This window comes from Plecotus auritus (assembly GCF_963455305.1).
Source record: "Plecotus auritus genome assembly, chromosome: 5".
Taxonomy (NCBI): Eukaryota; Metazoa; Chordata; class Mammalia; order Chiroptera; family Vespertilionidae; genus Plecotus; species Plecotus auritus.
In genome coordinates this window covers 39,337,329-39,356,912 of record NC_137776.1, presented here as the reverse complement: position 1 = coordinate 39,356,912, position 19,584 = coordinate 39,337,329, and the positions used below count along the sequence as shown (strand labels likewise).

The 19,584-nt window shown below is 43.1% G+C and overlaps 1 protein-coding gene across 1 annotated transcript; it reads right to left on the bottom strand.

Moving 5' to 3' along the window:
- Nucleotides 1-3,396: 3,396 nt before the first annotated feature.
- On the bottom strand, nucleotides 3,397-6,932 carry CUZD1 (CUB and zona pellucida like domains 1; the record flags this gene model as incomplete). The annotated part of the gene is given in 7 exon segments (XM_080671160.1): nucleotides 3,397-3,476; nucleotides 3,479-3,527; nucleotides 3,531-3,691; nucleotides 3,694-3,793; nucleotides 3,797-3,851; nucleotides 3,853-3,949; nucleotides 6,782-6,932. Coding segments are annotated over 7 exon segments (693 nt in total).
- Nucleotides 6,933-19,584: the final 12,652 nt, after the last annotated feature.

The following is a 19,584-nucleotide window of genomic DNA, read 5'->3' as shown; positions in this document are numbered from 1 at the left end:
GTGTAAATGTACCACAGCTTTTTAATTCACTCATCTACTGATGGACACTTGGGCTGCTTCCAAATCTTGGCTATTGTAAATAATGCTGCAATGAACATAGGGGTGCATATATTCCTTCAAAGAGTATTTCAGGTTTCTTTGGGTAAATTGCCAGAAGAGAAATCACTGGGTCATAAGGCAGTTCCATTTTTTAATTTTTTGAGGTAACTCCATACTGCTTTCCACAGTGGCTGGAAGATTCCCACCAACAGTGCAGGATGATTCTTTTTCCACATCCTAGACAACATTTGTAAAACACTGTCCAATAGCAAAAAGATGGTAAGAAGAAGAACTGGATTTGAACCCAGGGCTTTCAGACCCCTGACCCACTTCATTCAATACCACCAACTCCAGGAGTAATATTCTCCCTTTACCACCTATAGCTGAAGGATGATGTTACAGGTTAAATGGTACTACGGTTTCCTTCCATGATATGTTGACCTGTTTAGAGAAACACAGAAATGTTCCACTGGAGATCAAGTGAATCAATGTAAGGAATCACAATTAGAAGCTGACTGGTGAAAGGGTGATTTCCTCTTTCTCTTCCACTGGTCAAAGCTATGGAAACCTCCGTGAACCTACAATAAAGGGAGAGGAACAAAGAGCAAGAAAAGATGGAAGTATAGAGAATAGAGGAAATTAAAGAAGGAACATAGAGGCGAGCGGAAAGGAAGACAACAGAGTGACAGAGGTGAGAGAGAGCACGGGTAAGAATGGCAGGCACTACTCAGGGGAAGCAGGCTCTTGGGATGCCAGCCTCTGCCCAGACCATTTAATTTTCTATTATTAAATCCTTTCTTTCCATATTCATTTTCATGTGTTTTTGTAGATATTCTACACCAATGCAATGCAGGTTATTCCATTTTACAACAAGTCCATCCTTAAATGTGTAGCATTGTTGTTACAGCAACCCCTTAGAGCTAGTTCCTCTTAGATGCAGATAGTTTGTGAAGATGCTAGTAAATAATATAGGTTATTATTTTAAAATGTAACAAGAATTAAGGTTGAGTAAATTCTGACATATTGTGAACTTAGCAAACATTTCAAGCTACTTTTGAAGTGTTTTGTGTTTATTGAGATGCATTTTCCAACCAGTATAATTCTCTTAACTGAATGAGTTTTGTTAGAATATTTAATCTATATGTTTTTAATTAATTTATACTTTATTTATCAACTCTATTTAAAGGATATTTTAATATCTAGGAATTTATATTAGTTTCTCTTTACAGTTTTCTCTCTCTCTTTAAAATCTATTATGTCCTGGTGATAGGACTTTACCCTGCACTAAACTCTCACATATTAGAATCATTTTGAAACCCTGAAATAAAGAGAATTTTGAACAATATTATAAAACTAACCATGGAATTTTTAACTAAAATAACAGTTCTTTGAATATGTAGTTAAGTGAAATTTTGGCAAAATAGCTAAGAGAAAGAAACATAACTGGGAAGTCAACTGACCAGGAGTCTATTCTTGGTCTTTGCTTGACCTAATCTTAGCTTCCTATTTCAGCCAAATATTGAATATTCTTCACTAAACCAAACATAACAACCCTTTTCATTCCCCTGCCTAATATGGAAGACACTGTTAAGAGGGTATCTGTGTGGCACTTGGAGCTGTTCAGATAAAGAACAGCCTATGAGAGCTACACGCGTGCTTGGTAATGAGGCAGGAAGCAGGCCTCCCCAGCCTGCTGAGGGAAGCAGGAAAAGAAACAGGCCATCTGGAAGACAGTGTCGTTGAACAGCAGAAGCCTTACAATTTTGACGCAAATATCCACCTCTGTGAGTTTCTCCTAATAAACAACAGGGAATTAGTAAAAATATGCTATCTGAAATATTAAGCAAAAGTTTATTTAAAATAATTTAGTGGACTATTCATTAGTAGAAGAAAATGAAATATAAAAGTGCTTATAATATGTTCAGTTTTAAAAAGTTATCAAATAGTGATTACGGCATGATTTCATAGAAGTGTATATAGATATAGATACTGAGATAGATCAATAGATCAATCTATCAATAGATGAATGTATAGGTAGATGTAGATATATTTGCAGATATAAATATAGATATAGAAATATATATAGTTCTAGAATGTTGTATATGTATATCTATATCTATATGTTTATATCTAGATAAAATGTTAATAATGATGGAATTTGGGGTGATTTAACATTGGTGCTTTTTGCTTGTTTGTATTTTTTCTGAATAAACATGATTTTCTTCAGTAAATGTTTCCTTCAATAAACAAGTATTACTTTATAACATGGAAAAATTATTTAAGTAAATGACACGAGGAGAGAATATCATATAAATCAATTAGCAGACTACCATATTACTCCAAAAGAAAAAAATTATTATGCATATTTTTATGCATTTATACTTTTCAAGCCCAAATTCAATCAATGTGGCCTCATGCCCTTTGGGCTCTGTTGCTAGCAGAGCTCCAGTGCCATGTGGCCTGACGACATGGAAGCTGAGTCACAGCCGCCACCCCAGGTTTCAGGTAGGGACCAATTGAACTGGCAGGTTTTGATCTCCTAGACCTCCTGAAGTCTATCTGACTTCACACAAACTCTAGGGCACTGAGCCACCCACCATCTGAAACAGGACAAAAAGGCACTGAATGGTTGCTTTAATGTACTCTAAATGCATCTGGAAAACAGCTTCAGATTCTGGAAGTGAAGGAATTCCACACTGTACCTTTATGTGCCAAGCAAAAGGGGAGCCAATCCGTCAACCCAAGTACCGATGGCCAGAGAGCACAGGAACAGGAAAATTTGTCTTGGCATCCAGTTCCTTCTTGTTTTATCCATCTAGGGCTGCCTCCCTAGTTTAATAACAAAAGAGGAAATGTGGTCACCTCCACTAGGGAATATCACCTCAGAGTTAGATATTTCTAGTGTAATATTCTCTCTGTAAAATGCTGGCTCTTAAGAAGAATGCTTTAAAGATATAAGTGTGGAAATGCTTTTTTCCAGCTATAGAAGATTGGGGTTCAACCTCATACATGACAGAAGGCCTAGATGCTGTGCATGAAAAATATAGAAAGGAACAATTACTGACTCCATTTTCCCATTTTATTTAAGCTGCGGTACACTCTAGAAAACAGCACGTAGAGTAGAAATGTATATCTACTAAAGGTTCAGCATGCAGGTCTCATGGAAGGAGACTCTCTTTTATTCTTTAATTTTCTTTAATTTGGTTTGTGAGGTTTTCTCCCACTTTTATGAAGCTCTGCCTAATTTGTTCATAATGTATCTATGAGGCAGCATTTCCTTTAGCATTAGCATCAGGTGAAATGTGCCTCAACTTAAGACTGACCCTTTTGTTAATCATTCTGCAGCTTCTGGTATTTCTAGTCTGTTCTCTGACTCACAAAATGCCTCCCTGTGATTGTAGCCACATTCACAGCACTCAGAGCAAGGACCATGAATGAAATAGAGGCAGACTGTTGGAAGGTTGATTCTGAGCTTCTTCTGCATGTATTTAAGACTGAAATCCTGAATTTCTGCTTGTACATCTCTCCCTTTTCAGACGAATGGGTCCTATGACAAAATTAGTCTTCCGTTTGTCTGGAGAAATGTCCCCTTTCCTTCTAGAGTCACAGCTCTCGTAGCAGCAGAACCAATGATCACTACTATCACATGTCAAACCCTGCACTGGAGATGCACAAGAATTCTCAATAATTTAAAACTATTAAACTGGAATCTTCTGTAGTGTCCAGATAAGGAATAAATCTTACAAGTCTCATCTCAATTCCATCCACTCTTGATCAGGTCATAGGCTGGAGATGGGCCTACAGGCAAGGAGGAGAAACACCACCAAATCTGGATCTGAGGTGTATAGACTGACTTGAACAAAAAGAATTTGGTACAAATCCACATAATATGGTGACTTCAGTATACACTCTTTTAACAAATTGGATACAGAAAAATAATATTGTTTCTTCTTATCTTTCTTTTTTTAAAGGTCACTAACTAAAGAATAACTATGTTGAATTTGTCTTGAATGAGCTAAAAGAAAGACATGGTGTGGTCATTATTCAGATCCTTGAAAAAACTTCTCCCCAATCCCCAGCTCATTAAAAAAATATTGAGTCAATAAACCAATAGTTAATAAACTAAACTACAGGGTGGGGCAAAAGTAGGTTTACAGTATTGAATACACAAAACAGTTTCTTCTAGTGTTGTTATTTATTAATTATTGTATTATTTTTCCATACGAACAACTATAAACCTACACAGTTTATTCTTGGTTTATTATTTATTTATTATTTTTCCATATGAACAATTATAAACCTACTTTTACCCCATCCTGTATTTCCTAGTTAAGTCACCTAACTTTTTCCTATTCAAACTAATAAAATTCAGCTTCTTGTTGTTGGTCTACTTTGCTCATGGAAAATCCCATCACTTATAACTTTTCACAAACTCAGTGTCAAGTGTGTCTTTTCTCTTCATGTCAATTCACAGTTGATTATGTGCTCCCCACATTGCAGACACAAACTACTCTTACAAAGCGGTAGCAAGTATACAAAACCAGTTATTGCTCGGCAGCAACTATTTAGTAATGCATAATTTAAAATGTGACTTATGTTTCCCACAGGGTTACGTGACTACTGCAAGCACCATAAGATATGTTCCCTTCAGTCGTAAGAGGGGGAGTTAGTGCATATTTGTTTCAGCTGAGCTCTTCTTATGTAGCTCCTCCTGGTAGACAAAGCACAAAAGAAGTTTAACTTCCTTAGAAACTGCTCAGACTTGAAGGGAGCTAATACAGAAGGAAATGGGAACCGGTTGTAAGTATACTGTACCCTCTGGGTACTAGGCTATCTCTTGGTTTGTATTTCTAAGGTGATATTTAATCATTTAGCCTTTTAAAAAAGTTATTAGTTGTGAAATTTCTTTTCCTAAGGAAAAAAATCAACTAGTTAAATTTTTCATCATATATTGCACTAGATCATCAAAGTGGATTTCCTAAGCCACCTTTAGCAATATACACTTGCTTCTTTAAAAAAATAATAATAAAAATCATTTCTCAAGCACCTCAGTCTAAAGTTACAGCTGTATTTGGTTACTCTTTGGATGGGAAATAGGCTGGTTGCTTTTCTTCTTGGCTTCTAAGCCTTGCTCCTGAATCCTTTCTACACACACAACTCTTATTTCAAAGAGAAACCCCACTGGGAGGCTGGGAGATCTGACTGTGAGAGAAGGAAGTTATGCTAATTTCCCACCGCCAAAGACACCAGTGAGCAAACAAATACATGCAGTTCAGGCTCTGCCATCTCATCCCGCTTTCCCTCTCCCCAATACCTTGTGCCTATGTAAGAAACGTCCAAACCTATGGAGAATTTTTATGAACTTATTTGAGCCAGACTGATAACAATTGCCAGGAATTGAGAAAATGCTCCAGAGAGTGGCAGTTTTGCAGCTTATTTTATACACTAGAGGCCCGGTGCACGAAATTCATGCACGGGGTGGGTGTGTCCTTCAGCCCAGCCTGCACCCTCTCCAATCTGGGACCCCTCGAGAGATGTCCGACTGCCCGTTTAGGCCCAAACCCAGTAGGATCGGGCCTAAACGGGCAGTGGGACATCCCTCTCACAATCCAGGACTGCTGGCTCCCAACTGCTCACCTGCCTGCCTTCCTGATTGCCCCTCACCGCTTCTGCCTGCCAGCCTGATCACCCCCTAACCACTCCCCTGCCAGCCTGATTGATGACTAACTGCTCCCCTGTTGGCCTGGTCACCCCTAACTGCCCTCCCCTGCAGGCCTGGTCACCCCTAACTGCCCTCCCTTGCAGGCCTGGTCACCCCTAACTGCCCTCCCCTGCAGGCCTGGTCCCCCCCAACTGCTCTCCCCTGCAGGCCTGGGTCCCCCCCCAACTGCCCTTCCCTGCAGGCCTGGTCGCTCCCAACTTCCCTCCTCTGCTGGCCTGGTCACCCCTAACTGCCCTCCCCTGTGGCTTGATCACCCCCAACTGCCCTCCCTTGCAGGCCTGGTCCCTCCCAACTGCCCTCCCCTGCTGGCCATCTTGTGGTGGCCATCTTGTGTCCACATGGGGGCAGCCATCTTTGACCACATGGGGGCAGCCATCTTGTGTGTTGGAGTGATGGTCAATTTGCATATTACTCTTTTATTAGATAGGATTAGAGTCAAAGCAGGAGATGTAAGAGGGGTTACATGAAATTCTTTGGCATTAACTACATTCCTATTGCCGTGCAAAGATCAACAACATCCATTTCCAGAACTTATTCATCTTCCCCAGCTGAAACTCTGTCCCCATTAGACATTACTCCCCATTCCCTTCACCCCCCCCCCATTCCCAGCCCCTAGCAACCACCATTTTGAGTACTCTAAGAATCTCATTTATGAAGAATCATATAATATTTGTCCTTTTGAAACTGGCTTATTTCACTTAGCATAATGTCTTCAAGGTTCATCATGTGTCAAAATGTCCTTGGTTTTAAATGCTGGATAAACATTCCATTGTGTGTATCTACCACATTTTGTTTATGCGTTTATCATTGATGGACACTTGGATTTACTGCCTCTTCTTGTGTGTTGGTTTTTTGTTGTTGTTGTTGTTGTTTAAGTGAGAAATAACTTTTAAAGTCAAGTTTTTCCTGAAAATGTATTTAGTGCACAAAACATCAAAATATTACTAATTTGACTAGAGAGTTTCCTATGCTCTAGTTTGAATGTGATTGGTGGTTCTCAGAATGGAGCAGGGAGATAACCTGAGCTAAGGTTCCAACGAGCTTCTTGGGTACTCCTGAGGAAAACATTGCCCTGGGGCCCATTTCCAGCCACTGACTTCTCTAAGGGCCAAATAGGCTCCTGGGCAAAGACCACCAATTCTGCTGTATTTGGTATCCAGACACATGCCATGTCTGTTGGAACAGGAGCAGAGCTAAAGAAGGGATTCAGTGAAGACCAAAATACAAAAGAAAATTGTGGAGTCTCAAAGAAAGTTTATTCTAAGGAGTTCAGCGGCTGGGCCCTTGAGTTAGTGAGGAATCGTGGTTTCTGCAAAGGTGGCCCATGGGTACTCTGGAAGCCAAAAGAGCTCTGAATGCAAACTCTAAGAGCTGCTTTACTAAACTCCACATTTTTGGAGTCCAGGTAACGCCGCTCCAGGACAACCCTGGCCACCCCACCACCATTCTCTGATGAGCATCACCCAGAGGAAGGGTGAAGTTTCCCTCCTCATTACACAGGAGACTGGCCAGCTGTCCTGGAACGAGTCAGGGTGGTTGGTGCAGGTCTGCAGCTTTGGAGGAGGGGCAGGGAGCTCAGAGCAGCCTACTCTGGCTGCAGCTTTTGTGTGAGAGAGCCAGGATGACTGGTGTCTGCACCCCGGTATATGCACCAATATACTTTGGGAAGGAGGGAAGGAACATTTTTCAGAGGGTTGGAGTATATGGGGGAAATGGTGACTGTAACTTGGGCATGGATGTTCATGTGTCCTCATATGTACCCACAGCATTTGAAGCCTTGGGAACATTTGGTTATGCTTCCTTGGCAAAGAAGGTACTTTTCTCCACTTGATCTGCAAAGGATACTCTTGGATCTAGGATAATCAGTCCATTCAGGATTCAGAAACTAGCTAGGTTGTGTAGGCTGTGGCTCTGTTCTGCAGCAACCTAGGAATGTCAACATCTTTGGTTTTGTCTGTCATATCAAAACAACAGAATTTGAGAAATGGTAAACAGTGAGCAGAAAACATTTTGTGAGTAGTTTTAGTGGGAATAGATAAGTTAATATCTCAGAAAAAGACTCTGATTTTTAAAGTGAAGAAACCCAGTGACAATAGTGTATTGGGTTCCTGCATGGTGGCCAGAGGACCGGGCTGAGGGTCAGAAGGATGGTGTTGAATCCATACTGCACCACATATTAGTCATGTGTCTAATTTGCACTAATTTTTTTGGTGACAACCCTCTGCATTCTCACAACAGAGTCAGAATAAATCTTGTCACACCTTTTTTTTCTGGACTGCTGTGCACAGCAAATGAGATAATGGGTGTGTGAAAGAGCAACCCTGAAGTTAGCCCACATTTTGTGGGAAAGGATGCTCAGTATCTTCACAGGTAATTCATCCTCAAACACCTTTTTCTCTAGAACAGTGGTTGGCAAACTGCGGCTCGCAAGCCACATGCAGCTCTTTGGCCCCTTGTGTGGCTCTTCCACAAAATACCACGGCCTGGGCGAGTCTATTTTGAAGAAGTGGCGTTAGAAGAAGTTTAAGTTTAAAAAATTTGGCTCTCAAAAGAAATTTCAATCGTTGTACTGTTGATATTTGGCTCTGTTGACTAATGAGTTTGCCGACCACTGCTCTAGAACATCCCTGGCAACCCCACCCTATTTATCACCAAATTGAGTCAATTAAGCAATATAGAAACACTATTTTCACACAATAGTGTACCAGCATCATTCATTATATTTATGTAATATTTAACCATGTTCAGAAAAATTCTATGTGTAGTTTATGCTGTGTGTTGGAACACCTGGATTTGGAGGCCAATTGCTTCCCTTTCTGCTTCCTGGCTGTGTAACCTCTTCCCTTTGATTCCACTGCAGCAAGTACACAACATGGCAGTGGCTTAAATTGTACAAATGGGTCCAATGTAGTGAACCATAGGGTCCCATCCTATCTAATAAAAGAGTAATATGCAAATTGACCATCACTCCAACACACAAGATGGCTGCCCCCATGTGGTCAAAAATGGCTGCCCCCATGTGGACAAAAGATGGCCGCCACAAGATGGCCAGCAGGGGAGGGCAGTTGGGAGGGACCAGGCCTGCAAAGGAGGGCAGTTGGGGGCAATCAAGCCACAGGGGAGGGCAGTTAGGGGTGACCAGGCCAGCAGAGGAGGGAGGTTGGGAGCGACCAGGCCTGCAGGGAAGGGCAGTTGGGGGGGGACCCAGGCCTGCAGGGGAGGGCAGTTGGGGAGGACCAGGCCTGCAGGGGAGGGCAGTTAGGGGCAATCAGGCTGGCAGGGGAGCAGTTAGGCATCAATCAGGCTGGCAGGGGAGTGGTTAGGGGGTGATCAGGCTGGCTGGCAGGCAGAAGCGGTTAGGGGCAATCAGGAAGGCAGGCAGGCGAGCAGTTGGGAGCCAGCAGTCCTGGATTGTGAGAGGGATGTCCGACTGCCCTAAGCCCTCGAGGGGTCCCAGATTGCAGAGGGTACAGGCTGGGCTGAGGGACACACACCCCCGTGCACGAATTTCGTGCACCAGGCCTCTAGTACATCATAAATGTGCAAAGAGAGCTTATTTTACCAATATATGTATTTATCAGTCACAATCCTCAAAGTTGGAAGAACAAAAAAAGGACAACTTTGATTTAAGTGAAAGGGGACTGTAGTGAAAGATATTGGCCAGGATGTCACTGAGCAGCCAGGAAGGCTGGAAACCCAGACCTGGACACTGAACAGCCAGAAGCAGTCACAACCAAGCCAGAGAAATGGTCCAGAGAGCATTCCACTGCCTGCCTCCTCCCCTCCCCCACCCCATCCCCCTTGAACATCAGACAACACAGTCTGCCAGAATTGGACTCTGAACACCACTGTTGACAATGCTGCCTCTACTGCCCTGGGGAACAGAACGAGGCTACACCCTCTTCTGCTGCCAGCTAGGACACTCTATGTCCTTATTTTCTTTTTTTTTTTTTAATAAATCTTTATTCAGATTATTAAAATTGTTTCTCCTTTTTCCCCCCATAGCTCCCCTCCACCCGGTTCCCACCCCACCTTCTGCCCTTATCTCCCCCCCACTGTCCTCATCCATAGGTGTATGAATTTTGTCCAGTCTCTTCCTGAACCCCCCCATACCCCTTTCTGCCTGAGAATTATCAGTCCACTCCCCTTCTATGCCCCTGATTCTATTATATTCACCAGATTATTCTGTTCCTCAGGTTTTTAATTCACTTGATTTTTAGGTTCACTTGTTGATAGATATGTATTTGTTGTTCATAATTTTTCTCTTTACTTTTTTCTTCTTCCTCTTCTTTAAGAATACCTTTCAGCATTTCATATAATACTGGTTTGGTGGTGATGAACTCCTTTAGCTTTTTCTTATCTGTGAAGCTCTTTATCTGCCCTTCAATTCTGAATGATAGCTTTGCTGGGTAGAGTAATCTTGGTTGTAGGTTCTTGCTATTCATCACATTGAAAATTTCTTGCCACTCCCGTCTGGCCTGCATAGTTTCTGTTGAGCAATCAGCTGAAAGTCGTATGGGTGCTCCCTTGTAGGTAATTAACTGTTTTTCTCTTGCTGCTTTTAAGATTCTCTCTTTGTCTTTTGCTCTTGGCATTTTAATTATGATGTGTCTTGGTGTGGTCCTCTTTGGATTCCTTTTGTTTGGGGTTCTGTGCGCTTCCTGGACTTGTAAGTCTATTTCTTTCACCAGGTGGGGGAAGTTTTCGGTCATTATTTCTTCAAATAGGTTTTCAGTATCTTGCTCTCTCTCTTCTTCTGGCACCCCCATAATTCTGATGTCGGTACGCTTGAAGTTGTCCCAGAGGCTTCTTACACTATCTTCAACTTTTTGGATTTTTTTTTTGCTTTTTGCTTTTTCGGTTGAGTGTTTTTTGCTTCTTTGTTTTTCAATTCTTTGACTTGATTCTTGTGTTCCTCTATTCTGTTTCTGGGTCTCTGTATAATATTTTTTATTTCAGTCAGTGTATGTTTAATTTCTAGTTGGTCCTTTTTCATATCTTTGAGGGTCTCATTATATTTATCGGCCTTTCTAGGATATTCTTGAAAAGCCTTAGAACCATGGTTTTGAATTCTATATCCAGTCGTTTGTTTTCCTCCATTTCTTTCGTTTGTGATCTGTTTCTTTGACACTGCATTTTCACTGCTTCCCCGAGTTGGTAGGGGATATTTGTGTGCTAGGTTTCCTATATGGCCCAGTGGGTCGGCCTCCCCAGTTAACCTGAGGTGGACACTCTTGGTGCACCCCTTTGTGGACTGTGTGTACAGCCTTGTTGTAGTTAAGTCTTGATTGTTGTTGGTATCACTGGGAGGAATTGACCTCCAGGCCAGTTGGCTGTAAGGATCAACTGTGTCTACACTGGGAGAAGTTTGGTGTTGGAGACAGCCTTATAGGATTAGACTTGCCAAATTGCAATAGCGTCTGTGCTCAGCTTGGATGGGGTGGAGTCTCAGGGCGGAGCAGACAGTCTTGGCTTCCAGTCAGCCTTGCCCTTGCGTGCGTGCGCGCCTGCATACCTCTGCCTTCCCCAGCTCCCGAGTCTCCGCCCGAGAGTCCAGATTCCCCCCACAAGAGCGTGGGTCCCCAGGGGCTCGCCTGGAACTGGGTTTCAGTGCAGTCAGAATTGGGGTTCAGTGCAGTCAGGAGCTTCGGACTCCCTTCTGCTAGGGAAAGCCTGTGGCAACCTCCGCAGCCTTTGTGCACACTGGCGCGCGTGCCTCCAGAACCCTGCCTGCCGGGGCTTCCCTGGGTCTCCCCCGGGTCTCCGAGTCTCCGGGTGCCTTTCTCTCTACCTGACAGTCCAGACTCCCCCTGTATGAGCCTGGGTCCACGGGGTTTCGCCCGGGACTGGGGTTCAGTGCAGTCAGAACTGGGGTTCAGTGCGGTCGGGGGCTTCCTTCCCCCTTCCGCAGAGAAAGTCAGCCAGGCTCTCAGCCGCCCTTCCTCTCTGCGTGCACAAAGACCCTTTGCCGTACCTCCAATTCTCTGTGAACTTTTCTCTTTCCTTCTCGTTGTAGAATTTTCACTCAGCCAGCTTTCCTGTGGTTCTGGATGGTGTCCGTTCTGTCTTTTAGTTGTAGTTTTGAAATTGTTGTGCGAGGCAGCAGTTTAGGTGCTTACCTATGCCGCCATCTTGGTTTCTTCTTGTCCTTATTTTCTTGAATCACTAGCCCCAAGTCATATCCAGGGTCAGTGCATCTGATTAGCCGGGCCTGAGTCATTTGCCCCACAAAAATCACAAAGGAAGCTATGGAAGTGGACCCCGAGAGTGGAAGTAGCCTTTACACCCCACCAAACCTTATGTAATGGGGAATTCAGGTAATCCCCGGAACAAAATCAAGAGCCCAGAAATAAACCCTCACATATACGATCAACTAAAATTTGACAAGGCAACCAAGAACACTCCATAGAGAAAAGTCAGCCCTAACCGGTTTGGCTCAGTGAATAGAGCGTCGGCCTGCGGACTGAAAGGTCCCAGGTTTAATTCCGGTCAAGGGCATGTACCTTGGTTTCGGGCACATCCCCAGTGGGAGGTGTGCAGGAGGCGGCTGATTGATGTTTCTCTCTCTCATCGATGTTTCTAGCTCTCTATCCCTCTCCCTTTCTCTCTGTAAAAAAATCAATAAAATATATTAAAAAAAAAAAAAAAAAAAGAAAAGTCAGTCTCTTCAAAAATAATGTTGAGGAAATTGGATATCCACATACAAATGAATGGAATTGAACCCCTATCTTATACACCATTCACAAAAATTAACTGGAAATGGATTAAAGACTTAAACAGGAAACCTGCCACCATACAACTCCAAGAAGAAAACAAGGAAAAAATCCTTGACATTGATCTTGGCAATGATTTTTTTGGATATAAAACCAAAAAGTACAATCAACAAAAACCAAAAATGAATAAGTGGGACTACATCAAATTAAAAAGCTTATGCACAGCAAAAGAATCAATAAAATTAAAATGCAACCTAAATAATGGGAGAAAATATTTTCAAATCTTATCTCCGATAAGGGGTTAATATCCAAAATTAATTAAAAACTCATGCAACTCAATAGCAAAAACAAACCAAAAAAATCCAATTTAAAAATGGGCAAGATAACTAAAAAGGCACTTTTCAAAAAAATACATACAAATGGCCAATGGGTAAATGAAATGGTGCCTGACATCACTAATCATCAGGGAAATGCAAATTAAAACCACAATAAAATATCACCTCACACCTGTTAGAAAAGCTATGGTCAAAAAGATGAGAAATAATGTTGGTGAGTCTGTAGAGAAAATGGAACCAGAGAAAATGGAACCCTGTGCATTTTTGGTGGGAATGAAAATGGGTTACAGAAATTAAGGAAATATATGGCAGTTCCTCAAAAAATTAAAAATAGAACTACCATATGATGCAGCAATCACACTTCTGGGTATGTACCCAAAGGAAATAAAAACAGGATATGAAAGAGATGTTCTTTGCAGCATTCTTTACAATAGCCTAGATTCTAGTAGAGATGTCCATCAACAGATGAATGGGCAAGATATGGCATATACATACAATGGAACATTATTTAGCCATGAGAAAGAAGGAAATTCTGCTACTTGTGACAACATGGATGAACCGTGAGGGCATTACACTAAGTGAAATATTTCAGACAAAGAAAGATAAAGATTGTATGATATCATTTATAAATGGAATTTTAAAAAGCCAAAGTCATAGAAACAGAGGGAGAGAAGTGGTTACCAGGAGAATGGGGAGGAGGGAGAGGTGGTGGAAATGGGGAGATGTTGGTCAAAGGATTCAAACTTCCAGTTCTAAGATTAATACATTCCCTAGATCTAATGTACAGCATGGTGATTATAGTAAACAATGCTGTATTATATACTTGAAAATTGCTAAGAGAGTAGATCTTAAGTGTTCTCACCACAAAAAAAGAAATGGTAATTATGTGACATGATGCACTAGCTAATGGTCATCATTTTGCAATACATAACTGTATCAAATCAAAGCATCATGCACCTTAAACTTACATAATGTTAAATGTCAATGATGTCTCAATAAAGTTGATGAGAAAAAGACTTTATTGAAAATATATATTTCAGGGGAAACCTTCCCTCATGTGCCCTTTTATAACTGCTTCAATAAATTTGGGATAGTTATATTTTTTTCAATTCAAGTTTTTCATGATTTTATTAGAAAGCAATAACTGCATCGGTACACTGTGATAGCTGTGAGAGCCGCTTGCATTATTCACGCATTTTTTCCACAATAGACTCTTCACGTCTTTGAATTCTTTTAGTCCAAGTAGGAAATGGAAACAAGTCAGCATATGCACTCAGCTTTTGAAAGCCTGTGTCCAGCTGAGTGGTCATGATATCAATTACATCATGAAAAATTCCTCTTAACCTAAAAACCTGCTCACGTTCAGAGGTTTGCAGTACTATTTCTCTGCATTGGGCATACTGGAAAAAGGAAATGTAGACCCCTTTTAAGTACCTTTGGATGTTGGTGGAAAGTAGGGGGAGTTTTTTTGATAGGAGAAAAATATGTGTTTGCCTTTAAGGCAACATGTTGCCCACTGTGTATTAACAAACTGATTTCAACAAAGACTTGCTTATCCATTGCTGAAAATTGACCAACTATGAACAGCCACCAGAGTTCTGTCTTTACCAGTGCCAAAAAGATTTCCAAATCCTTTCAGCTAAAAAGGCAGCAAAGATCAAAGAGGTTTCACATGAGCTCTCTATGTGCCAATGAGATACAAGTGCCATCTCTGAGCACTTCATAATAATCCTGTTGTTCAGCACTCTTTTCCAACGACCTGTAAAAGCAATATATTTGAGACAGGCATTTTTCACCAAAAGACGGAAGTATGAATTAGGAAAGGTATAGTTAACACGTGCCATAGTCTATTGTTACAAGTTAATACATTCTACAGAGTTCAGAATTGCAAATGTGTGGCAGATTACCTATAAAAGATAAAAATTGAATGTTACAGTGCAACTTGACAAAATGATTTAGTATTCCTTAGTCACTGGAATAAATAATATATGTGTTCTAACAATTATAGATTTTCACTTATTTTGTTATGCATGCTCTGCACCAAATTAGAATACATGCACTAGCATAATATTGTAGCTAGATTTCAATAAGGAGGAAAGAAAGAAGGAAGAAAGGAAGGAAGGAAAGAAGGAAGAAAGGAAGGGAAGAAGGGACGAAGGGAAATCCAGCCAAAGTTGAATTCTCATTAAGCATAATTTATTTTACTTGCTAATGATATCATACTAATTTTCCTAATGTGTTCATATATCCATTGGTCATGATCAATAATTGAAATTTTCACCTGAGCCTGTATTTACTTCTCACTCTACAATACTGACTTGTCATTTGTTTCACCGTCTGCCTCTTATATTAGACTAGAGGCCTGGTTCACGAAATTCGTGCACAGGGGGAGGGGTCCCCTCAGCCCAGCCTGCACCCTCTCCAATCCAGGAGCCCTCGGGAGATGTCCGACTGCCGGTTTAGGCCTGATCCTGGGGTTTCCGGCAGTCAGACATCCCTCTCACAATCCAGGACCACTGGCTTCTAACTGCTCACCTGCCTGCCTGCCTGATCACCCCTAACTGCCCCCCTGCTGGCCTGGTCTCCCCCAACTGCCCCCCCTGCCAGCCTAGTTGCCCCCAACTGCCCCCCCCGGCCTGGTTGCCCCTAATTGCCCCCCCCCAGCCTGGTTACCCACTAGTGCCCCCCCACCCCGCTGGCCTGGTCACCCCTTACTGCCCCCCTCTGCTGGCCTGGTCGCCCCTCACTGTCCCCCCTGCTGGCTTGGTCGCCCCACACAGCCTGCTGCTCGGTCATTTGGTCTTCCCTCACTAACCCCCCTGCCGGCCTGGTCACCCCCCCGCAGCCTGTTCGGTCGTCAGTTTGGTTGTGATGGTCGCCTAGACCAGTGGTCGGCAAACCGCAGCTCACGAGCCACATGCGGCTCGCGAGCCGCGGTTTGCCGCTCTGTTGACTAATGAGTTTGCCGACCACTGTCATATACCACCCTTTACCTCTTTGCACACAATATGCCACAATTGCCTAATCCTCACAGCTTCCAACTACACGGTAACATTTAGTCTAGTCCAGTGGTCAGCAAACTCATTAGTCAACAAAGCGGCAAACCGCGGCTCACGAGCCGCGGTTTGCCAACCACTGGCTTAGACTTTTATTATTATAGATAATGGGTGGTGACACATGCTATGGTCAAGACCGAATATGTAAAATCTGCCTCCTCCACTATTCTGTAAACTCTGTGATGTCAGGACCATATCTACTTCATGTTCACACCAAGCAATTCGGACACAATGCCCTGTGCATAAATAGTCACTGAGGACGTTCTCTGCACAGGAAATATGAATTAGGCTGTAGAAATAGAAATCTAGTCAAATTAATTCACGTATGAAAAGAGTCTGGATATTTCTTATCCTCATCTTCTCCTGCTTCTTTGCCTTTCCCTGTGCATCCAGTCTGTTCTCTTCACCTGAGCAGTTTTCCCTGACACTCTCCTCCCTCAGAGTCTGGGAGCACAGGAAACCTGGGAACGGCCCTCCTGGTTCTGACTCCTTGAGACTTGGGTTTAAGTAGCCAGTACACTCTTCAGCCTCGATTCTAATTTACGTGAGAAATGCCTGATAGAAACAGCTTGCAGAGGGGGAGGGGGTGGGGTGGCTGGACAAAAGAAGGAAATATATATATCACTTAGACACAGACAACAGTGTGGTGATAGCCAGAGGGAAAGGGGTCTGGGGTAGGTGGCGGTGGGGGGAAATGGGGACGGAAAGAGACTTTGGAGCTAGGGGCCCACGATGCAGTGTGCAGATGATGTTTTGTTGAGTTGTACACTTGAAACCTGTATGGTTTTATGAACCACTGTCACCCCAATCAACTCAATTTTTTAAAAAAATGGCCCACTATTTTCAAGTCATTGAACTAACTTCCCTTGGATTAAGTTTCCTCCTTCATCTAATCAGCCGCAGCAAGGGAGAAGCCACATATTAGGATCAGAGTGTGCAATCACAGAACGGGGGAGCCCCATTAGGAAAATCTCCCCAAGATAAAGCTGTGACTAGGACAGGTAAGCATAGACATCTAGTTAAACTGTTGTTAGTTGTCAGTTAGTTTTATCATTCTGCCCCAGTACCTGGCACATAGTGGGTATTTAACAATATTTGTTGAATCAACGCTGGAATATGACATAATATATTACTCTTTTAAGTTTTATAATTGTGTGGAATGGGGAAGGAACGTGGAGGGAGATAAAGTAACATTGCTGAGGTTTGGGACTTTGGAAAGATACAGGCACACTCTCATTTTATTGCGCTTTACAGATGTCACACCTTCTACAATGAAGGCGGAACGGTCCCACCAGCAAAAAGATTACTACTCCCTTCATTGCAGGGTCTGGTGACAAACCCACAGTATCTCTGAGGTCTGCCTTTATGTAATGCTACAGGGTGGGTAGAATTAAAGCTAGAAATTTATCTTCCTTTAACTTTCCTACTCAAGCATTGCTTTTCTTTTCTTTTTTTAATATACTTTATTGATTTTTTACAGAGAGGAAGGGAGAGGGCTAGAGAGTCAGAAACATCGATGAGAGAGAAACATCGATCAGCTGCCTCCTGCACATACTGGGGACGTGCCCGCAACCAAGGTACATGTCCTTGACCGGAATCGAACCTGGGACCCTTCAGTCCGCAGGCCGACGCTCTATCCACTGAGCCAAACCGGTCAGGGCTCAAGCATTGCTTTTCAAATGAAAATTCTTATCAAATCAATCTTTGGGAAATCAATGAAAAGCGATTGATTTCCCAAAGACTGAAACAGAAAGCAGATTACTAGTATGTAGTATATCACGCCTCAGAAACCCTTGCCCACTGAAACCAACGCTGGGGACGCTGCACATTTTCAAAAGGCCACAATACTGTGTTCTCCTCTTTGCTGGTTCTCTGTAGACTTAAGCTATTGGGAATGGCAGGAAGGGTTCTATCGTTAATTTTAAGATTGAAGAAGTAATGAAACAAACCCCCCTGTAATAAAGGTCCCCTCATAAAATATGCTGTGAGATGGAAAAGGCTGATGGCTAGACAGATGTTACAGAAATCACTGGCAGCAATGCCCTCTGCTTCGTGTTGAGAGCAAGTAATTATTTTTCTCTTTCTTCTTGTGCAGGGCGGGTCCCTCCAGTGCCCACAGGAGCATTTACTAGCTTTTCCCTACCCTTCCCTTCAAATAAATAAAATCCTGTAAAGGGCCATAAAACCAAGCCCAGATGTGATCGCAGAAGCGGGGAGCCCAACCACGGCCGCTGTCAGAGCATGCTCTGAGCACCTCCACCCGGGTGTTCCCCGAAGGAATGCAGGTGCACGCAGCACATGCTCTCGGGGCGGCCTCCCTCTCACAGAGCCACAGCGAACTCCTTCTGAGGGCTCCCCCTCTGTACCTGCTTTTAGGAGTTCTCCTTCCAAAGGTACGATAAGGTTACTATACGAAGCAAAGCAGAATTCCTACAACAGGTTTCACATAGAGTGGCTTGGCAGTGGTCGGCAAACTCATTAGTCAACAGAGCCAAATAGCAACAGTACAACGATTGCAATTTCTTTTGAGAGCCAGATTTTTTAAACTTAAACTTCTTCTAATGCCACTTCTTCAAAATAGATTCGCCCAGGCCGTGGTATTTTGTGGAAGAGCCACACTCAAGGGGCCAAAGAGCCGCATGTGGCTCGCAAGCTGCAGTTTGCCGACCACTGGCTTGGGGGATTCACCACAGCTACCTCCCAACTGTACATTGTGTATAGATTGCAAATGTCCAGACTGCTTTTCTAGAAGGTTGCATGGCTTACAGCTGAGGACAGTATATAGTTGAGCTGTGTAAGCCATCCTTCAGACTGGAGCCATGGTTTTAGTTCACTTGCCAGCAAGCCTTGGACTTGGACCTGGATGTGCCAGGAACAGCAGAACTCACTGGAGAGATGATCAGCTGCTCCCTCTAATCACTCTCTAGGTGCTGTGACCTCCAGCAAGAGGCCTAGTCCCCAAGGGTGCCCTGCTGTCTTGAAAGCCTAAGAGCCTTGCCGGTCCTCGCTGTGTGATAAGTTGCCAAGGGAAACTGCCAGTGCAGTCTTGAGTAGAGATGAGAAGTCACACGGACAGGGCAGCACTTCAAGGCCTGCTAATCCTGCCCCGGTGGCCTGAGGAGATCAGCAGACCAGCCTGAGGATGGGAGGTGCTTCTCGAAGGGATAAGATTACTGTTAATGTCTCGGAGCTCCTGCCTTTTTCAGAAAGCACTGACTCGAGTGACAGGTGAGTCACCAGACTGCAAGGATCATTCCTCTATTTCAGGACAATGACCTGAGCAGTCCCCCACTGTAACTTCTCTGGCGGCCCCTCGTCTTTCGCCTGGTGTTTCACTTCCATTTCCGGAAGAAAAAAGTCATTTTTCTGTAACATGGAACCCCTTTTTATCTCTTGCCAATCTCCTGCCTTCAGGCCTATTTACATAAGCTCAGATTCTGCAATGTTCTCTCCAAAATACTCCAGACCTGTGAATCGCATCACTGGGAGACATCAGAAACCACTTCTTCATGTCACTACTGAGCTACCTCCATTCCAGGTGCTGGAAATCTCCCTGTACCACATAATACCCTGTCCCTCCACAAGAATAAAGAGAAAAATAACCATTTGCTTCCAACATGAAGCAAAGGGCATCTTCACCAACGGGGTCTGTAGCATCTGTCTAGCCATCAGCCTTCTCCACCTCACAGCCTATTTTCTGAGAGCTGTGTAGGGCTGGG